Below are 18,603 nucleotides of genomic sequence, written 5' to 3' on the forward strand. Positions count from 1 at the left end.
CATTTTTATTGGCTGCTGAGTTTATTGATGGGCCAACAGGACTGCAACAGGTCCAGCTGAAAGTGTTTGAGGGGCCTCTGCTGGACCACGAGGCAAACTACTTCAAACACTTGACACTATAGACAATAGTGATAAATGTTGAGTTCTAGCAGCTCATTAATGATTAAATTTGATCTGTTGTGTGAACAGAAATTCATATTTTTAACACAAAGTGAAAGCCCGACCACACACAGTGTAGCTGAAAGTACAAACTGTGTCAGATTTAGATGTAAACTGAATCTCTTTGTGTTTGAAACGAGACATCTGAAGACATCTGAAGACATCAGAGACTGAGCTGGTGATCTTTTAGCTTTAACAGACTAAACACTCATTAAAACTCTTGTTGATTAATTTTTTGTCAATAGGCTGATAAATTAACAGACTGGGGTCAGGGGCTGCTGAAGGGTCAATACATTTCTGATTCTTTTTACAGCTGCAACATTATTAAATCACATTTTCAGACACATCAAAGTGAATCTGTTGATTCAGCAGCTCAGACCGGAGACACAACAGCTCCTGTCACCATATCTGCTCTTAACTCGACTCGTCTCTGTCGGCCGTCTTCTTCTTTTATGCAGAGAGGACCGGTATCGTCGAGACGCACCCAGTGTTTCCACGGCAACACAGCCTGCTGCAGGAAGTCACCTGCAGTCTTCGACCTATCACAATCAGGCAGCGGCAACGAGAGGCACCGAGGTGCTGAGGGAGATTGGACGTTTGAAGACTGAGATGGAGATGCTGTTGACGGTGAGTTAGGAAAGAATAAAAGTAGAATACAGAGGACAGTGGAGTGCAGAGGACAGTAGAATGCAGTGGACTGTAGAGTACAGTGGACAGCACAGTGCAGAGGACAGTGGAGTACAGAGGACAGTAGAGTGCAGAGGACAGTGGAGTACAGTGGACAGTGGAGTGCAGAGGACAGTGGAGTGCAGAGGACAGTAGAGTGCAGAGGACAGTGGAGTGTAGAGGACAGTGGAGTACAGAGGACAGTAGAATCCAATGGACAATAGAGTACAGAGGACATTAGAGTGCAGTGGACAGTAGAGTACAGAGGACAGGGTACACTGGACAGTAGAGTACAGAGGACAGTAGAGAACAGAGGACAGTAGGGGACAGGGTGCAGAGGACAGTAGAGTACTGTAACATTCCTATAATAACACCTAGAGATCTGTAGCATGCTGACAGCACAGTGAAAACTGCAGGAGCTTCCTTGTGTCCGTTTTTTGTTTGTTGGTCTCAAGTCTGAAGACTTTCTGTCATCTAACAGCCGGACGACTCTCTGAAAACCAGCCGACCTGAACCAGACCACCACCTGTCCCAGCAACACCTGCTTCAGTCCCAACAGTCCTACTCTCAGCAAATCCAGTCCCAACAAAATCTCCTGCAACCAACCCACTTCCAATCCAAGTCCCAACAGTCTAAGTCCCAGCAAACTGAGCCCCAACAATCCACGTCCCAACAAAACCAGGCTCAATCCCAACAAGTCCAGTCCCCACAAACCCACTCCCAGTCCCATCAAAGCCCTTTTCCACAAGTGCAGTTCCAAGAAAATCAGACCCATCCAGCCCAGTCCCAGCAGTCCCAGTCAGTACAGGTCCAGAGGAGGCCTCCAGTTCCATCCTTGTTGGAGGAGGCAGGTCGGGTTCTCCGTCAGGTTCAGAGACAGAAGAAGGTTCTGGAGGAGAACCTGGATGCTCTGCTAAGAGTCCGAACAGGAGAGGTCCTGCACTGCCAACTGGAGGCACTGGCTGCTAACAGGTAAAAAATGCTAACTTACTCTATGTGGGCCTGCTAACCAGTTAGCTGCTGATTAACAAAGCATGATGTAGAAGGAGAGCCGCAGTCCGTCCTAGAGAAAAGCCTTCAGTGGTGTCTCCAGTTCTATTAGCGCTGATGCTACTAATGCTAACCTCAGCCACTGTTGTTTTTGAACGAACACGTCCACCTGTAGCAGCCAGTAGTTCCTCGTGGGACGCTGACTGGTCTGAAACACCGCGGTCACAATCAAATAGCTTGAAGCCTGAAAAGATGGATTATCACATCACACGATCTTGTGTCTTGTGAATCCAGCAGGTTCAGAGCTACAGTTTGGGTTGATGATGTTGATTGACAGGCGGCCTCAGTTCTGCAGGACAACGTTTTGACTGACGGCTGACAGCTGTCACAATGAACACACTGTCTCCGTCTCTGCTGCCTTCAGTCGTAATTCTGTCAAACTCATCATACATTACAAAAAAAACAGGGAAAACCTCGTGTCTCCGTCTCAGTTGAAAGCAGCTGCTGGAATCACAGTTCTCCGACCGAATGATTCAGAATCTTCAGCATCGTCACGTAGAAGCAGAAGACTGCAGCTCTCGTCTGTTTTCTGTCCCTGTCCTCTGCAGAGACTTGGCCGAGGAGGTTCGGATCAAGAAGACGGTGGACGCCTGGATCAACGCTTTCACCGGAGACACCCAGGTGAGCTCTCAGCGGGGTTCACACACATCCTGGAACACCTGAAATTCCAGGAGCAACCTTGATATGCATGGAAAAAGCCACGTTGTGTTTGAACAACAGTTAGTTGTCCTGTCAAAGTGTCCACAATGTGTCCTCACATCATGATGGACAGTTAAGAAAGGTCAAAATCAATGTTGATGAGAGAGAAGACATCCTTCACACCATCACATGTCCAACTCACTGCTGCTCTCTCTGTCACCTCTCTGTCTGTCTCTCTGTCTGTCTGTCCCTCTGTCTCTCTCTGTCTGTCTGTGTCTCTGTCTGTAAATGTTGGACATCCTCCTGGGTGATGGACAGTTGAAGCTGATGTTTGTTTCAGTCGTTCATGTAGGATCATCATCATCATCAAGCTGCTTTATGTTTAAGTCTCCTCCTCCTCCTCCTCCTCCTCTTGTCCTCAGGTTGAGATGTCCTCAGAGGACCCTGCGACCAAACACTCAGCCGGCAGAAACGCCACGGTGACATCACAGCAGAGGGCTGCTGGGAGCTCCACCCACAGGGGCAGGGGGAGGCCAATGAGCACGCTCAGAGGACCGGGAAGTAGAGGACAGACAGCTGGACACAGACGGGTCAGTCTCAGCTTTGATCAGTAACTCAGCTGATGACGCGCTGATTTGATGTCAAGGATTGTTTCTGTCTCCAGCTGCAGGGGGCGGAGCCTGAGAGACCCACAGGTGGATTGAAAGACAGGGAGCAGGTGGAGGTGGACGGAGAGTCGTACCTGACTCGTCTGTATGGCAGAGCTCCGTATGAAGGTCAGAGACGAACCCTGAAGAAGAGTCCGTACCTTCGCTTCAGCTCACCTAGCTCACCGCTCAGCCTCAAGCCCCGCCCCCGACTGGTGGAGAGTGTCAGAGGTCAGTTCAAACATCAACAAACAATACGCAGAACAACAACCAGGTGACTGTGACTGCTGGACAGTCAGAGCACCACCTGTACGTTAACTCCTCCTCTTCCTCCTCCCCCTCCTCCTGACGGAGGAGGCAGCGACAGCCCGGAGACCCTCAGTCAGCACGGTCAGCTGGCAGCACCTGAGCCAATCCTAGCCTGCGGCAGTACAGTGTTACCAGGGCAACATAACTGACCTCTCAGAGCCAAGTATGTCATCACAGGTTTGACTGTCTCCCTCAGGTGTGAAGGTGAAGTCCTGTAAGACTCAGACGTGTGTGGACCCTCCCCTCAGTCAGTCACCTGGACCACCTGAGGGTCATTGCATCATCAGCTCCTCCCACCTGACCTCTGGTGACCTTGTAGGCGGTTACTCTGTTCCCATGGCGATCCCGCTGGGTCAGTAAACCGAGTACCACCGAAATATGAATATTCGTATATGTTTATGTGTAAATTTGAATGAACAGATGAGACAAAGATTTAAGTTGACCCCCTGTCCCCCAATCAGGTCGTCCCAGGATGGACTCTTCCAGGTGTCTCACTGAGCATCAACAGGAAGTGACATCACCACCTGCAGCTCCTCCCACATCTAGCATGGTTGCCATGGACGACGGAGCTGAGCTGCTGTCACATGTGAGTCTGAATCTCAAATCACTTTTACTGTGCACAGTCTGACGTCCTGTTAGCGCCCCCTGCAGGCAGGAATGTGTGTGTGTTGTGTGTGTGTAGAATTTGTGGAAAAATTCTCCGACTGCACATTCATTAGTGTGTGATGTCCTCACTGTCCAAAAATGTCCTCACTGTCCAAAATGTCCTCACTCACAAGGTCAAAAATGCTTGTTCCCATTAAGATAGCTGTACAAGCGCACACACACACACACACACACACTGTGTTTCATTAAACTCTTGTGCCTGTACTGGGGGCACATCTGGTTGCTAAGCAACAACTGCGCCATTAAGCCGTGACAGCTCAGATACACAGAGAGACAGAGAGACAGACGGGTGGACACAGAGAGACAGACGGGTCGACACAGAGAGACAGACGGGTGGACACAGAGAGACAGGCGGACAGACAGAGAGACAGATAGGTGGACATACAGACAGACAGGCGGACAGATGGAGAGACAGATGGGTGGACACACAGACAGACAGAGAGACTGGTGGACACAGACAGGCAGGCAGGCAGACAGAGAGACAGACGGGTGGACACAGACAGACAGGCGGGCAGACAGAGAGACAGATGGGTGGACACACAGACAGACAGAGAGACCAGTGGACACAGATAGACAGCGGACAGACAGAGAGACAGATGGGTGGACACACAGACAGACAGAGAGACCAGTGGACACAGATAGACAGGCGGACAGACAGAGAGACAGACGGGTGGACACAGAGACAGACGGGTGGACACAGACAGACAGAGACAGACGGGTCCGATCATGTGACGTTGGAAGGTGTTGAGAGGAGGAAGCAGGAAGTTTGTCTCTGCCTGGAAGCAGCTTCAGCTTCACTTCCTGGTGTTTAATCACTGCTGAGACGAGTCCTGTACATTATTCTGTGCTGCACAAGTTCAGTGTCCACCTGAGACAGGTGGACACTGAACGTACCTGAGACAGGTGGACACTGTCGAGCTCAGCGCGACGCAGACGCTCCTGCTGTCGTCAGTCCCGACTTCTGCTCCGTCTGTGTCTGTAATCATCATTTTACTTTAATTTTAATCTAATTAACTGTCTGAAATGAAGCTGATTCAAACTTCACATCCTGTCAGCGACTGTGACACAGCTGGAGGTCAGAGGTCACGGGTGGTTTTGTTTTCACAGAAGGAAGAGCAGCTGGATGCAGATGAAGCTCCTCCTCTTCCTCGTGTTGACATCATCAAGAGGAAGAATGAAGAAGAAGAGGACGAAGAGAGTGTCTTCCCTGGAGCTGACTTCCTGTCCGTCGCTGACAGCGTCCAGGTGACCTTCCTCTTCCTCTCTTGTCTGTTCTCCTCCTCTTCCTCGTGTATTTGTACACCTGCTGTCAGCTGCCTCTCATTGGTCGACCATCATGCCCTCGTTGACCTCGGCTCGTGTCCACGTGTCGCTCTGAGGACGGACGTGAACCTTTTCGAGGGCGCTGTGCTGTGACATCAACGTGACATCAGTGACATCATGACACGCTGACTGACAGCGTGTGAGACACGTGTTACTGAACGAGCAGGAGTGATTGTTGATGTTACTGAAATATTTAAGGGTTAGAAGAAGAGGCGGAGCTCCTCATTGACAGGCGTCAGTCATTACTGTGACGTACCTGCAAGGCAAGGTGACCAATGGCTGCCGGGCAGGTCCCCGCTCACTGTCCCTGTCTCCCTGTGGACTCCTTTGATGTGTGCTGGTTTTAAGGAGAGCTGAGCCACAAATGAAGCATGTGAGTCAGCTGTTGCCCCACAGCTCCCCCTGCTGGACACACTGAAAACCACTTCCTGATCATGTCTGTCCAGCTCTGCACATGATTGGACAGTTCAGGTGAAGCGCCGTTCAGGGGTCACATGGTCTCTCTAGTACACTACAGATACATCGATCAGACTTTTTCCAGCCCAGTATCGGTTCGTTTCGGGTGAACACTTTGGGTCTCGGTGTGTTGCTGGTTTGATGAACACAGGTATGTGGCGGTTGATGAAGATCGTCCTGACTTTGTCTTTTACTGCGTCCTTTCTGATTCTGTCCGTCAGTTTGAGTCACGTCTTGATTTAAAGAAGCAGAAACATTCGCTGCTGATTCCCTCACATGAAATCACTCGTCACCTCTTTTTATTTGAGCTGTCTTTTCTTCTTCTTCTCGTTCTTCAGCAGGAGGAGGTGAGTGTTGTGGGTGAGGAAGCGGTGGAGTTGGATGGAGGTCCGTCCCCCCCTCCCGTCCTGTATCAGGGTCCAGTCTTTCCTCCCCAGGCCCCCTCTGCCCTCCCTGAACGGGTCCAGGCCTCTGCCCTGGGCCTCAACCTGCATACAGACGTCCTGGAGAACCGGCTGGTGGAATGGTGAGAAACTGGTCTGAACTGGTCTGAAGTGGATCCTGGCGGCACTGACAGCTGTAGGTTTATTCTCTCCTGCTCTGTTTGTTCCTGTTGTGTCCAGGGTGGAGCAGCAGCTGATGTCCCGGATCATCTCAGCGATCTACCGCCCCCCTCCCTCTGACCCCGCCCAGGACGACTCCACCGACCAATCCGAGCCTGAGGAGCAGAGCGTCACCTCAGACATTGGTGAGCAGACAGGCGGACGGACCAATCGGAGCAGACATCTTGTTATTGGTGATCGCTCATTGGTCTGACCAGCTTTTCATCATCAGAACTCATGTTCAGACACAGCAATGTGTTTGGTGGACAGATGTTTGATGACTTTGGATGAAATCCTGTGCCGTCCGGCCGGGTTTAGTTAGCAGGTGGAGGGTTGAGGTGGAGCTGTGAGCTCACAGGACTGACTGTGTTGTTGTGTGTGTGTTCAGTGGAGGCAGCAGGAGGTGGAGGTCTACAGCTGTTTGTAGACTCCAGCACGTCGGTGGACTCGGCTCTGATCAGGCAGCTGGTTGATGAGGTTCTGACCGAGCATGTTGCCCTGATGCTGGGGCACAGAGACCCACTGGAAACGGGACCAGAACCAGGACTGGAACTGCCAAAACCAGGTCCAGGAGCACATCACGAGGTACAAAAATTCAGAACAAAGTAAAAGTTTTGACTCCTCAGTCTTCAGCCTGTCTGAATCCTGCTGCTGTCTCTGTTCCAGGAGAGACTGGTATCACTGGTTCCTACACCAGTACCTACTCCTTCAACCAGCCCCACCCAGCCCAGCAGAGAGACCCCGCCTCTGACCACACCCCCTGCTTCTGAACCAACCAGCCTATTGAACGAAGAGTTTCCTCAGCCAATCACAGCACCAGGTTAAACACAGTAGCAGAAGCATTAGCATTAGCATCAAAAGCAATAGTAGCATTAGCAATAGTAGCAGTAATAGCATAAGCAGCAGTAGTGCTAACAGTAGTAGAGTTAGCAGAAATAGCATAAGCAGCAGTAGTGCTAACAGTAGCACAGTTAGCAGTAATAGCGTTAGCAGCAGTAGTATTAACAGCTGGACTACTATAGAATTAGCAGTAGTGGCGTTAGCTCCTACCTGGGTTAGCAGCACACTTTATGTAACTACGCTCTCTGTCTGACTGTGACCTCAGAGACTGTAGCCACGCCCACGCCCAGTCCAGAACCCGCCCACTCTGCAGGAAGTCCTCCTGCTGTCCTTCGAGCCCCGCCCCCTCTCACCTGGGGAGATGCTGAGCTGCCATTGGATGAGGAGAGACCAGAGGAACACCTGGATACACACCCACAGCCGCTGTATGTACACACACAACCACATCCTGTACTGAACTTTAAATCCTGCTCCTCAGCACCGATGAGAAGCCTGGAATGAGTCAGCTGACAGCCGAGGACAGACACGCTGGCTTTGTCTCAGAGACACGGACTGTCTTCACCTCAACTGGACTTTGAACCTTCAGCTGTGTCTGTCTCCTCCTGCAGGGTGATGTCAGTAGCAGAGGCAGATCCTCCTCTCTCCTCCCCTCTTCTCCCTCCTCCCTCCATCCCTCCTGCTATCTCCCCATCTCCTCCTCCCCCCGGTCCTGAACCCAGACCAGTGTCCACCTGCAGCTCCTCAGAGGACTCCAGCTCCAGCAGCTCCAGTGGTTCCAGTGGTTCCAGCAGCAGCAATGTGGTGACAGCAGACACTGATGGAGCACTCAAACACATCTCAGAGGGAGAACTGCTCCTCAGTGTGAACCAGCGGGCCGCCATGACGGGTATCTTCATCATCTTCATCATCTTCATCATCATCAATCCAACATCTGTTCTCAACAATTAACGTTAAAATTCACGTTTTTAAAAAAATCACATCATAATTAATTCTTTGAAACTGAAGAGTCTCTGTCTGTCTCTCTGTCTCTGTCTGTCTCTGTCTGTCTCTCTGTCTCTGTCTGTCTGTCTCTGTCTCTCTGTCTCTGTCTGTCTGTCTGTCTGTCTCTCTGTCTCTGTCTCTCTGTCTCTGTCTCTGTCTGTCTGTCTCTGTCTCTCTGTCTCTCTCTGACTCTGTCTGTCTGTCTCTCTCTGTCTCTGTCTGTCTCTCTGTCTCTGTCTCTCTGTCTCTCTCTGTCTCTGTCTGTCTGTCTGTCTCTCTCTGTCTGTCTGTCTCTCTGTCTGTCTGTCTCTCTCTGTCTGTCTGTCTGTCTGTCTGTCTGTCTCTCAGAGGAGGAGGTTGTCTGCAGTTTGTCCAGTTCTCTGCAGGAGCTGCAGGACATGGTGAGGAGCATGTTTTGTCCCTCAGTGATCGTCGTAGTACTACAGTTGTACTGGTTGTAGTACTACAGTTGTACTTGTTGTTGTACTAATCTGCAATCTGTAATCTGCAATATTTCCTGTCTGTTTTGCCACTTCCTGTCCCTCCTCCAGGACTTTGACCCCCCCAGTGAAGGACAGGTCAGAGGTCATGACCTCCTGCTGACCCTGCTGAGCAAGATGGAGCAGGGAGTCACACACACACACAGAGGAGAGAGACCACAGCCGGAGGTACACACACACACACACACACGCACACACACACACACACACAGAGGAGAGAGACCACAGCCGGAGGTACACACACACACACACACACACGCACACACACACACACACACAGAGGAGAGAGACCACAGCCGGAGGTACACACACACACACACACACGCACACACACACACACACACGCACACACACACACAGAGGAGAGAGACCACAGCCGGAGGTACACACACACACACGCACACACACACACAGAGGAGAGAGACCACAGCCGGAGGTACACACACACACACTTCTTCCTGACCTGTGACCGTCTGTGTCCTCAGGGCTCCTGGGGGGGGAATCAGGAGGAGGGGGAGGTGAGCGTCGGGGAGGTGAGAGACAATCAGACTACAAATCCCAACAGCAAGAGAGCAGCAGCCCGACGGGGCGAAACCTCCTCACCTGGACAGATCAGTCAGTGTGCAGGTACCTGCCTTCAGACACCAGCAGAGGGAAAAATACACCCTCGCCTGACTGAACTCCATATTTTCTTTGTCTTTCGTTAATACTGCAGTTCTTTGCAGTTATTAAACGAGGAGGAAAATAAAGTGACTTGATTATTTTTCATTTGAAACCTTTTGGCAGGATTTGTTAATCCTGCTTTAATCTCTAAACCAGGCATCTCAAACCGGTTCCATAAAGGGCCGCGTGGCTGCAAGTTTTCATTCCAACCAAGGAGGAGCACACCAGGCTGGAATCAATTAATCAACTGATCTCAGTCTTCAGCTGATAACTAATGATCCCTTGATGTTGATTGGTTGTCCTGATGTGCTCCTCCTGGGTTGGAATGAAAACCTGCAGCCACGCGGCCCTTTATGGAACCGGTTTGAGATGCCTGCTCTAAACCCTGTAAAGGCTCATCGTCTCTGCCATCCAACCAGAAACTGAGGCCGAAGAAGACGTTTAATAGGACAAGCAAAATGTTTTTATCACGTTCGTACAGAATTTACAGAGACAGAGAGAGACACAGACAGATGGATGGACAGACAGAGACAGTTGTTTCTGGATCTTTCCTCTCTAATCTAAAGAAGTTGTTTCTTGGTTGACTTAAGACATGACACAAACAACAACAGCATCGCTCTGACATCACTCTGACATCACACTCTCTGTTTCTTCCAGGTGTGTCAGAAGAAGTCAGTCATGAAGCAGCTAATCAGGGCTCACTTACCGTGGGCGACCTGATGGGAGACCCAATCGGTACACTGACCTCTGACCTCCAGACTGACCTGTCACTGTCTCCTCCTCCTCCTCCACACCTGGAGGACACACAGGTTGTTGCCGTCCAGGTCAGGCAGTACGACACACAAACAGGTAGGAAGCTTTTCTGTTAAAGTAGATCTTCACCCTCACTGGAGCTAAGGCCCGTCCACATACTTTTGGCCACATCGTGTGTGAGCTAGTCTCTGGGCGCCCAGCAGAGGGCGATGTGTCTCCACTCCTGACTGCACGTCAGTTAAATAGTTCCCCTGACTCTGTTGATCTGGGTCTATTTAAAGCTCTGTTAAACTGGACTAAGGACACAGTCTGTCTGTGTGTCTCCCAGTCAGTTTTACTGGTTTCACTGGTCACAGACCAGACAGACCTTTGTGTTCTTAGAAAAAAAATCAGAATGTAAAAGCAGCAAAACAGCAACAATACAAGATGAAAAACTGTACATTCATTCAACACACACACTTCAGGAGTCATAGTGTGTGTGTGTGTGTGTGTGTGTGTGTGCGTGTGTGTGTGCGAGTGTGTGTGAGTGTGTGTGTGTGAGGTCAGCTCCACACTGACTGCAGTCGTCCAGCCTCTCTGTCAGCACAGCTCCATACATGGTAATGTTTACACTGACTGACTGAGCTGTTCCTGTGTGTGTGTGTGTGTGTGTGTGTGTGTGTGTGTGTGTGTGTGTGTGTGCTGACTGAATAGAAAATAATCACAATTACAGAAGTTTCATTTCCTGCTTTCAGTGAGACTCAGATAGCATCAGATCTGATTGATCTGCTCTTTATTTTCCTGATTGATCGAGTTGATGATCAAACATTTTCTCAGAGTTGGAAGTGATGTCATCAAACGTGTCTGACCAGCATGTTAGCATGCTAACGTTAGCCATAACCACGGCAGCCTGATTTAACTTGACTCAGTTAACAGACGTTAGCACGATGCTAAGTTTGAACTGAAGACAACTGTATATATGTTTATATCATATTTAGGCTTCAATGAGTCGCCGCCTTCTTCTTCTGCTGATTTTTGTGGCGGTTTGCATCCGTCAGTGTTCCGTTACCTCCACCTGCTGGATTGTAACAGCTTCACAGTGTGAGCTATTTACAGCGCCCCCCCACAGTGAGTCCAGTCTATAGCCCAGACCCAGTTCAACCAGCTGACGTTTCATTTTTCTGCTTCCTGTCAGACAGCACAGGGACACGTGAGACAGATCAACATAAAACCAGAAATCGAACGTTAAACTGGGCTCGGGTCGTCGCTGTGTTCATGTGACGAGGAGAGACAGGTGTGCACAGGTGTGTGTCTTTGTGTAAAGCTGAAGGTCTGTCAGTTTCATCTTTGTCGTTAGAAAGATCTTGGTAACCATGACAACCAGCTAAGGGAGGGATGTGCTGTTAGTGTGTTGCCATGGAGACAGTGAGTAGAGAGTTAGTAGATCTTTATTTAAAGAGCGACATGATTAATGTGGTTTTATGTCTGCTTTCTACAGACTGATCTGACATCAGCTGAACCACTGGAACATTGTAACGTCAGAGTTTACAAACTGATCTGACATCAGCTGAACCACTGGAACATTGTAACGTCAGAGTTTACAGACTGATCTGACATCAGCTGAATCTTTGACTTATTCCTGGTTTATTCATTAAACTGCACTTCCTGTCTGATTATTTTAAATCCTCCAGCTCTAGAATAACACAGCCAATCACAGCGTCCCCTGGTTGAGTCTCTTCTTCTGTGGTGGTTTGGTTTGTCTCCATCAGCAGGGGGTCGTGTTCACACTGCAGACATGTTTGAGCTCCACTTGGATAAAACCGTGGTGATGTAACAGTATTGATTATTGATAGACTTATGACAGACACCTGGAGGGATCATGTGACCTGTCTGCGATGTCCTTCACCTGCATCAGGAAACTTTTAAAGAGCCGTTCGGTCGACAGGCAACAAAAACTGAACTGACTGACTCATCCTCACCTGACCGGAGCCTCCACCTGCTCAGGTGAAGAGTGGTTCACATCTGATGAGCTGTTTGTTTCTCCAGCTGGAACCAGGAGGATGGACGTTCATCTGCCCCCCATCAGACCAGACCAGGAGCAGGAGGAGGTGATGGAGGAGGTGAGGGAGGAGGTGATGGAGGAGGTGAGGGAGGAGGTGAAGGAGGAGGTGAAGGAGGAGGTGAGGGAGGAGGTGAAGGAGGAGGTGAGGGAGGAGGTGAAGGAGGAGGTGAAGGAGGAGGTGAGGGAGGAGGTGAAGGAGGAGGTGAGGGAGGAGGTGAAGGAGCAGGCAGCAGCTGACACAGACTCCTCCACCAATGATTTCTAGAGAGAAAAGACAAACTGAGGCCAGACGTCATCATCGTCTTCATCAACAAACATGTTCTGACTTCCTGTTTTTATTTTCACTTCATGTTCACACACACTCACACACACACACACACACAGACACACACAGACACACACACACACAGAGACACACACTCACACACACAGACACACACTGACACACACACACAGACACACACTGACACACACACACACACACAGACACACACTCACACACACACACACTCACACACACACACACAGACACACACTGACACACACACACAGACACACTGACACACACACACAGACACACACAGACACACACACACACAGAGACACACACTCACACACACTGACACACACACACACACACACAGACACACACACACTGACAGACACACACACACACACACACACTCTCTCTCTCACACACACACACAGGAATGTCTCAGATGTTTTTTTCTAAATTAAATTAAAGTTGATGATTTTTGACTTTTCTTGTTTTTGTTTTAAACTGATTGAATTTAATCAGAATTCTTCGTCATCATCTTCATCATCGTGTGATTTTCTGCTCTGTCTGCTGGTCCAGTGAACTGACTGATGATGAGAGGACGGGACGACTGTGTGGACATGAGATGGACTCACAGGCTGTTTGGACATAGAGACTCGATATCTGTTTGTATGCAGATGACACAGAACTGGACGTCTGTGCTGAACCCCGCGATGCTGCAGCTGCAGACCCCGTTACTGCCTGTAATCAATACATCAATACATCAATGGATGAGGAATCATTTCTACAAGAGGACAAAGCTGAACTCCTGCGAGTCGCCCTGAAACAAACAGATCATTTGGGAAGTTAACTCCCTGGATTAAATCAGATCTCGGTGTTCTCCTGGATTCAGATCGAAGCTTCACGTCCCACATCAATAAGGTGACGAACATTTCATTCACCTGAGAAACAGCTGAAGATTGACGGTTCATAAATGAAGAAGGTGCTGAAAAGCTGATCCAGGTCTTTATTTAAAGCCACTCGATCACTGTGACACATTATTTACTGACAGAAGAAGAAAACTCGTCTGTTCTGAATCTTGAGTTTGATTTTCTTCATGTCTTTAATGCTTCATTTGGCCCCGAGCCTGCAAGTGAGAACTGTGGGAACACACAGATAACAATACAGAGTCTGCTGTCAGCGCACACACACACACACTAAACACACACTAAACACACACACACACACTAAACACACACTAAACACACACACACACTCTAAACACACACACACACACACTCTAAACACACAGAGTCAGTGTGTTGTAGATAAAAGGATGATAAGCAGGAAGTGGGATTACTGAAGCAGCAGGAGAGACAGTGAGACTGACACTGACCAGAACACACACACACACTCACACACACCGAACACACACACTGAACACACACAGCTTGAGTCCAGCAGCTCTCATCAGCACAAACTGCAGCATTTGATGTAAAAACTGACGATAGAAACACGAAACCTGCCTGTCTGTCTGTCTGTCTGTCTCTCTGTCTGTCTCTCTCTGTGTCTCTCTCTCTCTCTCTCTCTCTCTGTCTCTCTCTCTCTGTCTCTCTCTCTCTGTGTCTCTCTCTCTCTGTCTTCCTGATGATCAATATTCTCAGACGGAGGATTAACTTCTGATCCGTTTTAACGAAGCTCCAGACGATCAGCTGATCTCAGGCCTGAGGACACAAACACACATCAAACACACGCTGCTGCTCCTCTTCATCACCTTCATCTGTTCTTTGCTGATTATTGATAGAAAACGTCTTCATCGACTGGAAGAGAAAGACTTGTTATCGTCTGTTCATGAACATCTTCAGACAGAGGACCCGGTTTATGTGTGAGGTCCTGATCTGGTTCACGTGGTGGACCCGTGGTGGACTCGTGTCTCCCGTGGGTTCTTGTGTCCATTAAAGATCCAGAAATATCAGCATGAAGCTTTAAAGCTCTTTGTTTGAGCAGCTTCATTAATTCTTCATCGTCTCCATTGTCTTCATGTGCTACGTTCAGACCTGGACCTCAGTCCTCCAACTGGATCACTGAGTCCTCGTGCACCCGCAACCAGGTGATCAGCCGATCATATGAATGATCACCATGGTTTTGAACTGTTACTCAGCGTCAGCCTGAAAACAGCACACAGGATCAACAGATCCCAGATCAGCTTCAGTCCGTCACAGGATCTGCAGTCAAAGAGCTGAGTGGGACCACGGAGACGTTTCCTGCTCAGACTCCTTCTGATGAATCATTTCAGGCTTTTAAAGACGCAAAACTGGAACAAACTCTGGCTTAAAGTCTAAGTTTGTCCAACATGACGTCTTCAAACTGTCAAAACAGAATTCAGATCAGTAAAAACAGCGTCGAGTCCTCGTGTCTCTCGTGTCATCTTCCTCTCAGCTCGTACAGAATAACCTTCCAGTCTTTGTCTCTGGTGGATCGGCTTCTGTCTGCGTCTGTCACTCCGTCCTTATTCTTTTATGTTGTGAATCTTTAATGCGGCTGATGGAGAACATAAACCTCCGCCGGAGAAAACAGCTGCTCTCAGATCAGCCGTGAAGCTGCTGCAGGTTCAACAGAGAAACAGTCCAAAACCAGCAGAAACGAGTCGTTCTCATCCATTTCTGATCTGATATTTCAAATGTTTCTCATCAGATCATCAGATGGAGTTCCTCTGTAACATCCAAAGCATCTGTTTTTACGATAAAACACACACACACACACACACACACACACACACACGGTACTGAGGTCCTGTGTGTGTGCGATTTCACATCCAGACACACAGACGTCCCCACTGAGCTCAGTGGAATGATGTGGTTGACTGTGCCAGAAGAGACAGAAGATGAAGGTTTTGGGTCCAGGTAGAGTCCAGTTAGGGTCCAGGTAGGGTCCAGGTAGAGTCCAGTTAGGGTCCAGGTAGGGTCCAGGTAGGGTCCAGGTAGGGTCCGGGTAGATTGATATCCTCACTGAGAAAGAGAGTCGAGCAGTTTGATGGTTTCAGCGTCTGCTGATGCTGAACTCTGAAATAAACTGACCAAATATTCAAAAAGTTACTTTGACTACAGAGAAAATGTGAAACTTAACAAAGTGACCTGCTGTGTTTCCTCCTCCAGCACCAGGTAACACAAACAGTACCCTCTGTTCCCATGGCGACACATCACCTCGCCTACCCCTGTGTCACTGCAGACCCTCGTGCAGGTTTGTACAGCCTGCTGCGGCCTGAACACAGTTGAACAGAATTTTGATCCCTTTGGGTCGTTCGGCTCAGCGGCGTCTTTGTCCCGGTGGCTCGTCTGATTGGTCCACAGGTGACAAGCTGATTAACGTTAACAGGACGTTTTGTCCTCGGAGGAAACGAGTCTGTTGAGACTTGAACAGGAAGATTAGAAAGAAGCTTTTCTCAGGAAATCAAACTAACTAATGATTACAGAAAAAACAACGTCTGACGGACAGACAGAGAGAGAGACAGACAGAGAGACAGACAGACGTTCAGAGAAAGAGAGACGGTCAGAGAGACAGACTGTCTTGTTCTCACTTTGTGCGTTCACACCTGGTCCTCAGTTTGTGGTGAACAGGTGAGACTGTTGTCCCTCTTCAGCTCCGCCCACAGCAGGTAGAAATCCTATTTGTTGACCAGACAGGAAGGAAGTCACAGGTTACTGTCATATTAAAATAAAATCAGATGAGTGCAGCTCCAGCAGAGGGCGCTCTGCTCACAGCTTCTCCTCCTCATTAACATATAAATGAAGCAGAGTTTTGACCTCATTACCTTCAGTCATTAAGACAGTTTACACTGTTTAATCTGAAGTGACCCAAAAAGCACACAAAGACACACTGAGGGACAGACACTGAGGGACAGATACTGAGGGAGAGACGCTGAGGGACAGACATGGATTAACACTGTTCATTGTACAGGGAACAATAAAGATTAGTCTCCGTGTCTGTTTGTGTTGGTTCAATATGTTTTTTTGTTTTTCTGGAGAAATCTGTTGGTTACAAAGACAACATGAGACGTTTGAAAAGATTATTAAAATACTGAAATTTCAAACATCACTGAAGTTTCGATGAAACAAACTGAAACTTCTTTCAAATCATTTTGTATTTTATATAAAACACTGACTGACTGTTGTTCTATAAGAAATATTTCTCATTTACTGACTGAGCTCTGAAGGGGGGCGTTAGGACCTGACGGAGGACTGAGGGGGGGCGGGCGGAGCATCCAGCTCACAAAACTTACTACGATCAGACCGGAAGTTGTGTGAACGTTCCCTCCAAAATAATCTTTTTGTTTTCTTACTAACCTACAAATAAAGTGTTTTGCTGTAAAAATGTCAAATATGAATAAAGTTAATTTCTCTCTGCTCAATTTTATGTTTGTTTCATTCACAACATTTCCATATATTTAAAAAATCCAGCGTCAGACTGTCAGTGATGAACATTTAACACAGATACACTGAAGAGAGCTAGAAACTGCTGAAACATTCAACATCCTGCTTTTTCTCACAAAGTCAATCAATAAATAAAGATGTTTTTTAATTAATACTTTGACTCACTGTCACATCATTTGGACTTGGAAGATTGTTCTGATGCCGTGAATAATATTTTATGTGAAAGCACTCAGAACTTTCACTTCAGTAAAAGTGTTAATACTACAGTGTAGAAATACTCACAAGTACAAGTCACAGGTACAAGTCCTGCAACCAAAATCTTATTTAAGAAAAAAAAAGTACAGAAAGTAGAAGACTCATTATGCAGAACGTCCCACTTCAGAATCGTATGTTATTGAATTAAAATGATCGATGCATTAACGTGTTCATCAGCTGCTGACTGTGCAACGACTTTCTGTCCACTTCTGATAAGTTTCCATAGAAACAACGAGCTTCAGATTTAAAGTCACGTTCAGCCAGAAGCCTGCAAACCTTTCGCCCATCCTGAGTGTTAACGCAGGCCTGACGGTCAGCCTGGGCAGAGGGGGAGCAGCTCCACACAGAGAGGCTCTGTCGGGAATCAAACCAACAACCTTCGTGCAGGGGGGCCACGGTGTGACCCTCTGATCCTCACTTATACTCCACGTTTCATCGTCTTAAAACATGGAGATGTTTTATTTTGAAGGCGTCCACAGGAACTGCTTTCTTTCATTGATGCCGACGTCACAGAGCGCTGTCCGTCAGCATGGAGGGGGCGGGGCTTCGCGGACTCAGTCGCTGTCGGTCAGACTGGACGGAGCGTCTGGAGGAGCGGCAGCAGGAGCGGAGGTTCACGCCGACTCTCCGCTTCATCGTGACGGGTACACTCCTGCTGCTGCCCCGGGGCATGCTGGGATTTACCTGGACACGGAATCTGAGCGGACCCGGGACTGATTCTCGGATGAGTTTTGCCGGTTTTACGGCAGCAGGACCCTTAGACCACCGGTTGATAGTGGGAGCTGCAGAGGAGAGCAGTCTGCGAGTCTGAGTCTGGACTCACTGTCCGACCGGTTCTGTTTAACCCGCTTTATTTACCCGGGTTAAGTTAAGCAGGTCAGTTTAACCAGCTGATTAAACCAGGTGGGTGCCTCCGGGTGATTCCTCCGATCCGATCCGACCCGCTCCGCACAATGCTGCGGAGATCCCGCAGATCCTCCGGACCCTGATGCTGCAGAGACCCTGAGACGCGGACAGACCGACGGAGGAGATGCTGCCGTCCGCCGCCTCCAGGCGGGACAGAGCCGCTGCGGACGCGGACGCAGCGGAGCGGCTGCGCTCGGTGCGGGAGAGGCTGGAGGCCACCGTGTCCGGACTCGAGGAGCTGGAGTACCTGCGACAGCGGCAGGAGGTGCTGGTCCGGGCCGCACTGGAGCTCCGGGAGGAGGAGGAGCAGAGGGAGGCTCAACTGAGTTCCGAGGAGAAGCTGCTGGAGGAGAACATCCTGCTGCTCCGGAAACAGCTGGTAGGTCCTGGCCTGTCTGCCTCGTGACCTCTGACCTCTGACCCCAGTCTGGGACGGAATGACTCAGGTGTGCCGTGTGAGG

General features: G+C 49.1%; 2 protein-coding genes across 6 annotated transcripts in view; both read left to right on the forward strand.

The window, feature by feature from the left end:
* The window catches only part of kiaa0586 (KIAA0586 ortholog), a 32,300-nt gene extending 15,463 nt beyond the window's left edge, over positions 1 to 16,837 (forward strand). For 2 of the 4 annotated variants that reach the window (XM_041954390.1, XM_041954391.1), the window contains exons 10-29: positions 618 to 786; positions 1,307 to 1,797; positions 2,424 to 2,496; positions 2,937 to 3,104; positions 3,179 to 3,392; positions 3,667 to 3,822; positions 3,932 to 4,056; positions 5,244 to 5,381; positions 6,254 to 6,441; positions 6,539 to 6,663; positions 6,906 to 7,102; positions 7,184 to 7,337; positions 7,623 to 7,782; positions 7,966 to 8,243; positions 8,687 to 8,739; positions 8,890 to 9,006; positions 9,324 to 9,465; positions 10,159 to 10,350; positions 12,280 to 12,377; positions 13,152 to 16,837. In XM_041954390.1, coding sequence (XP_041810324.1) covers positions 618 to 786; positions 1,307 to 1,797; positions 2,424 to 2,496; positions 2,937 to 3,104; positions 3,179 to 3,392; positions 3,667 to 3,822; positions 3,932 to 4,056; positions 5,244 to 5,381; positions 6,254 to 6,441; positions 6,539 to 6,663; positions 6,906 to 7,102; positions 7,184 to 7,337; positions 7,623 to 7,782; positions 7,966 to 8,243; positions 8,687 to 8,739; positions 8,890 to 9,006; positions 9,324 to 9,465; positions 10,159 to 10,350; positions 12,280 to 12,377; positions 13,152 to 13,154 — 3,241 coding nt within the window. In that variant the 3' untranslated portion in view covers positions 13,155 to 16,837. Of the gene's footprint in view, positions 1 to 617; positions 787 to 1,306; positions 1,798 to 2,423; positions 2,497 to 2,936; positions 3,105 to 3,178; positions 3,393 to 3,666; positions 3,823 to 3,931; positions 4,057 to 5,243; positions 5,382 to 6,253; positions 6,442 to 6,538; positions 6,664 to 6,905; positions 7,103 to 7,183; positions 7,338 to 7,622; positions 7,783 to 7,965; positions 8,244 to 8,686; positions 8,740 to 8,889; positions 9,007 to 9,323; positions 9,466 to 10,158; positions 10,351 to 11,428; positions 11,532 to 12,279; positions 12,378 to 13,151 lie in introns of those variants that run through there. The other 2 variants (XM_041954393.1, XM_041954392.1) reach the window with 2 other exon arrangements.
* Positions 16,838 to 17,826: 989 nt separating this feature from the next.
* The window catches only part of dact1 (dishevelled-binding antagonist of beta-catenin 1), a 12,738-nt gene continuing 11,961 nt past the window's right edge, over positions 17,827 to 18,603 (forward strand). For both annotated transcript variants that reach the window (XR_006007452.1, XM_041954524.1), the window contains exon 1: positions 17,827 to 18,521. Coding sequence is in view for 1 of the 2 variants with exons in the window: in XM_041954524.1 (XP_041810458.1) it covers positions 18,267 to 18,521 (255 nt within the window). In the remaining variant the exon portion in view is untranslated. The remainder of the gene's footprint in view (positions 18,522 to 18,603) is intronic.

Source organism: Chelmon rostratus, chromosome 15 (genome assembly GCF_017976325.1).
Source record: "Chelmon rostratus isolate fCheRos1 chromosome 15, fCheRos1.pri, whole genome shotgun sequence".
Classification (NCBI taxonomy): Eukaryota; Metazoa; Chordata; class Actinopteri; order Chaetodontiformes; family Chaetodontidae; genus Chelmon; species Chelmon rostratus.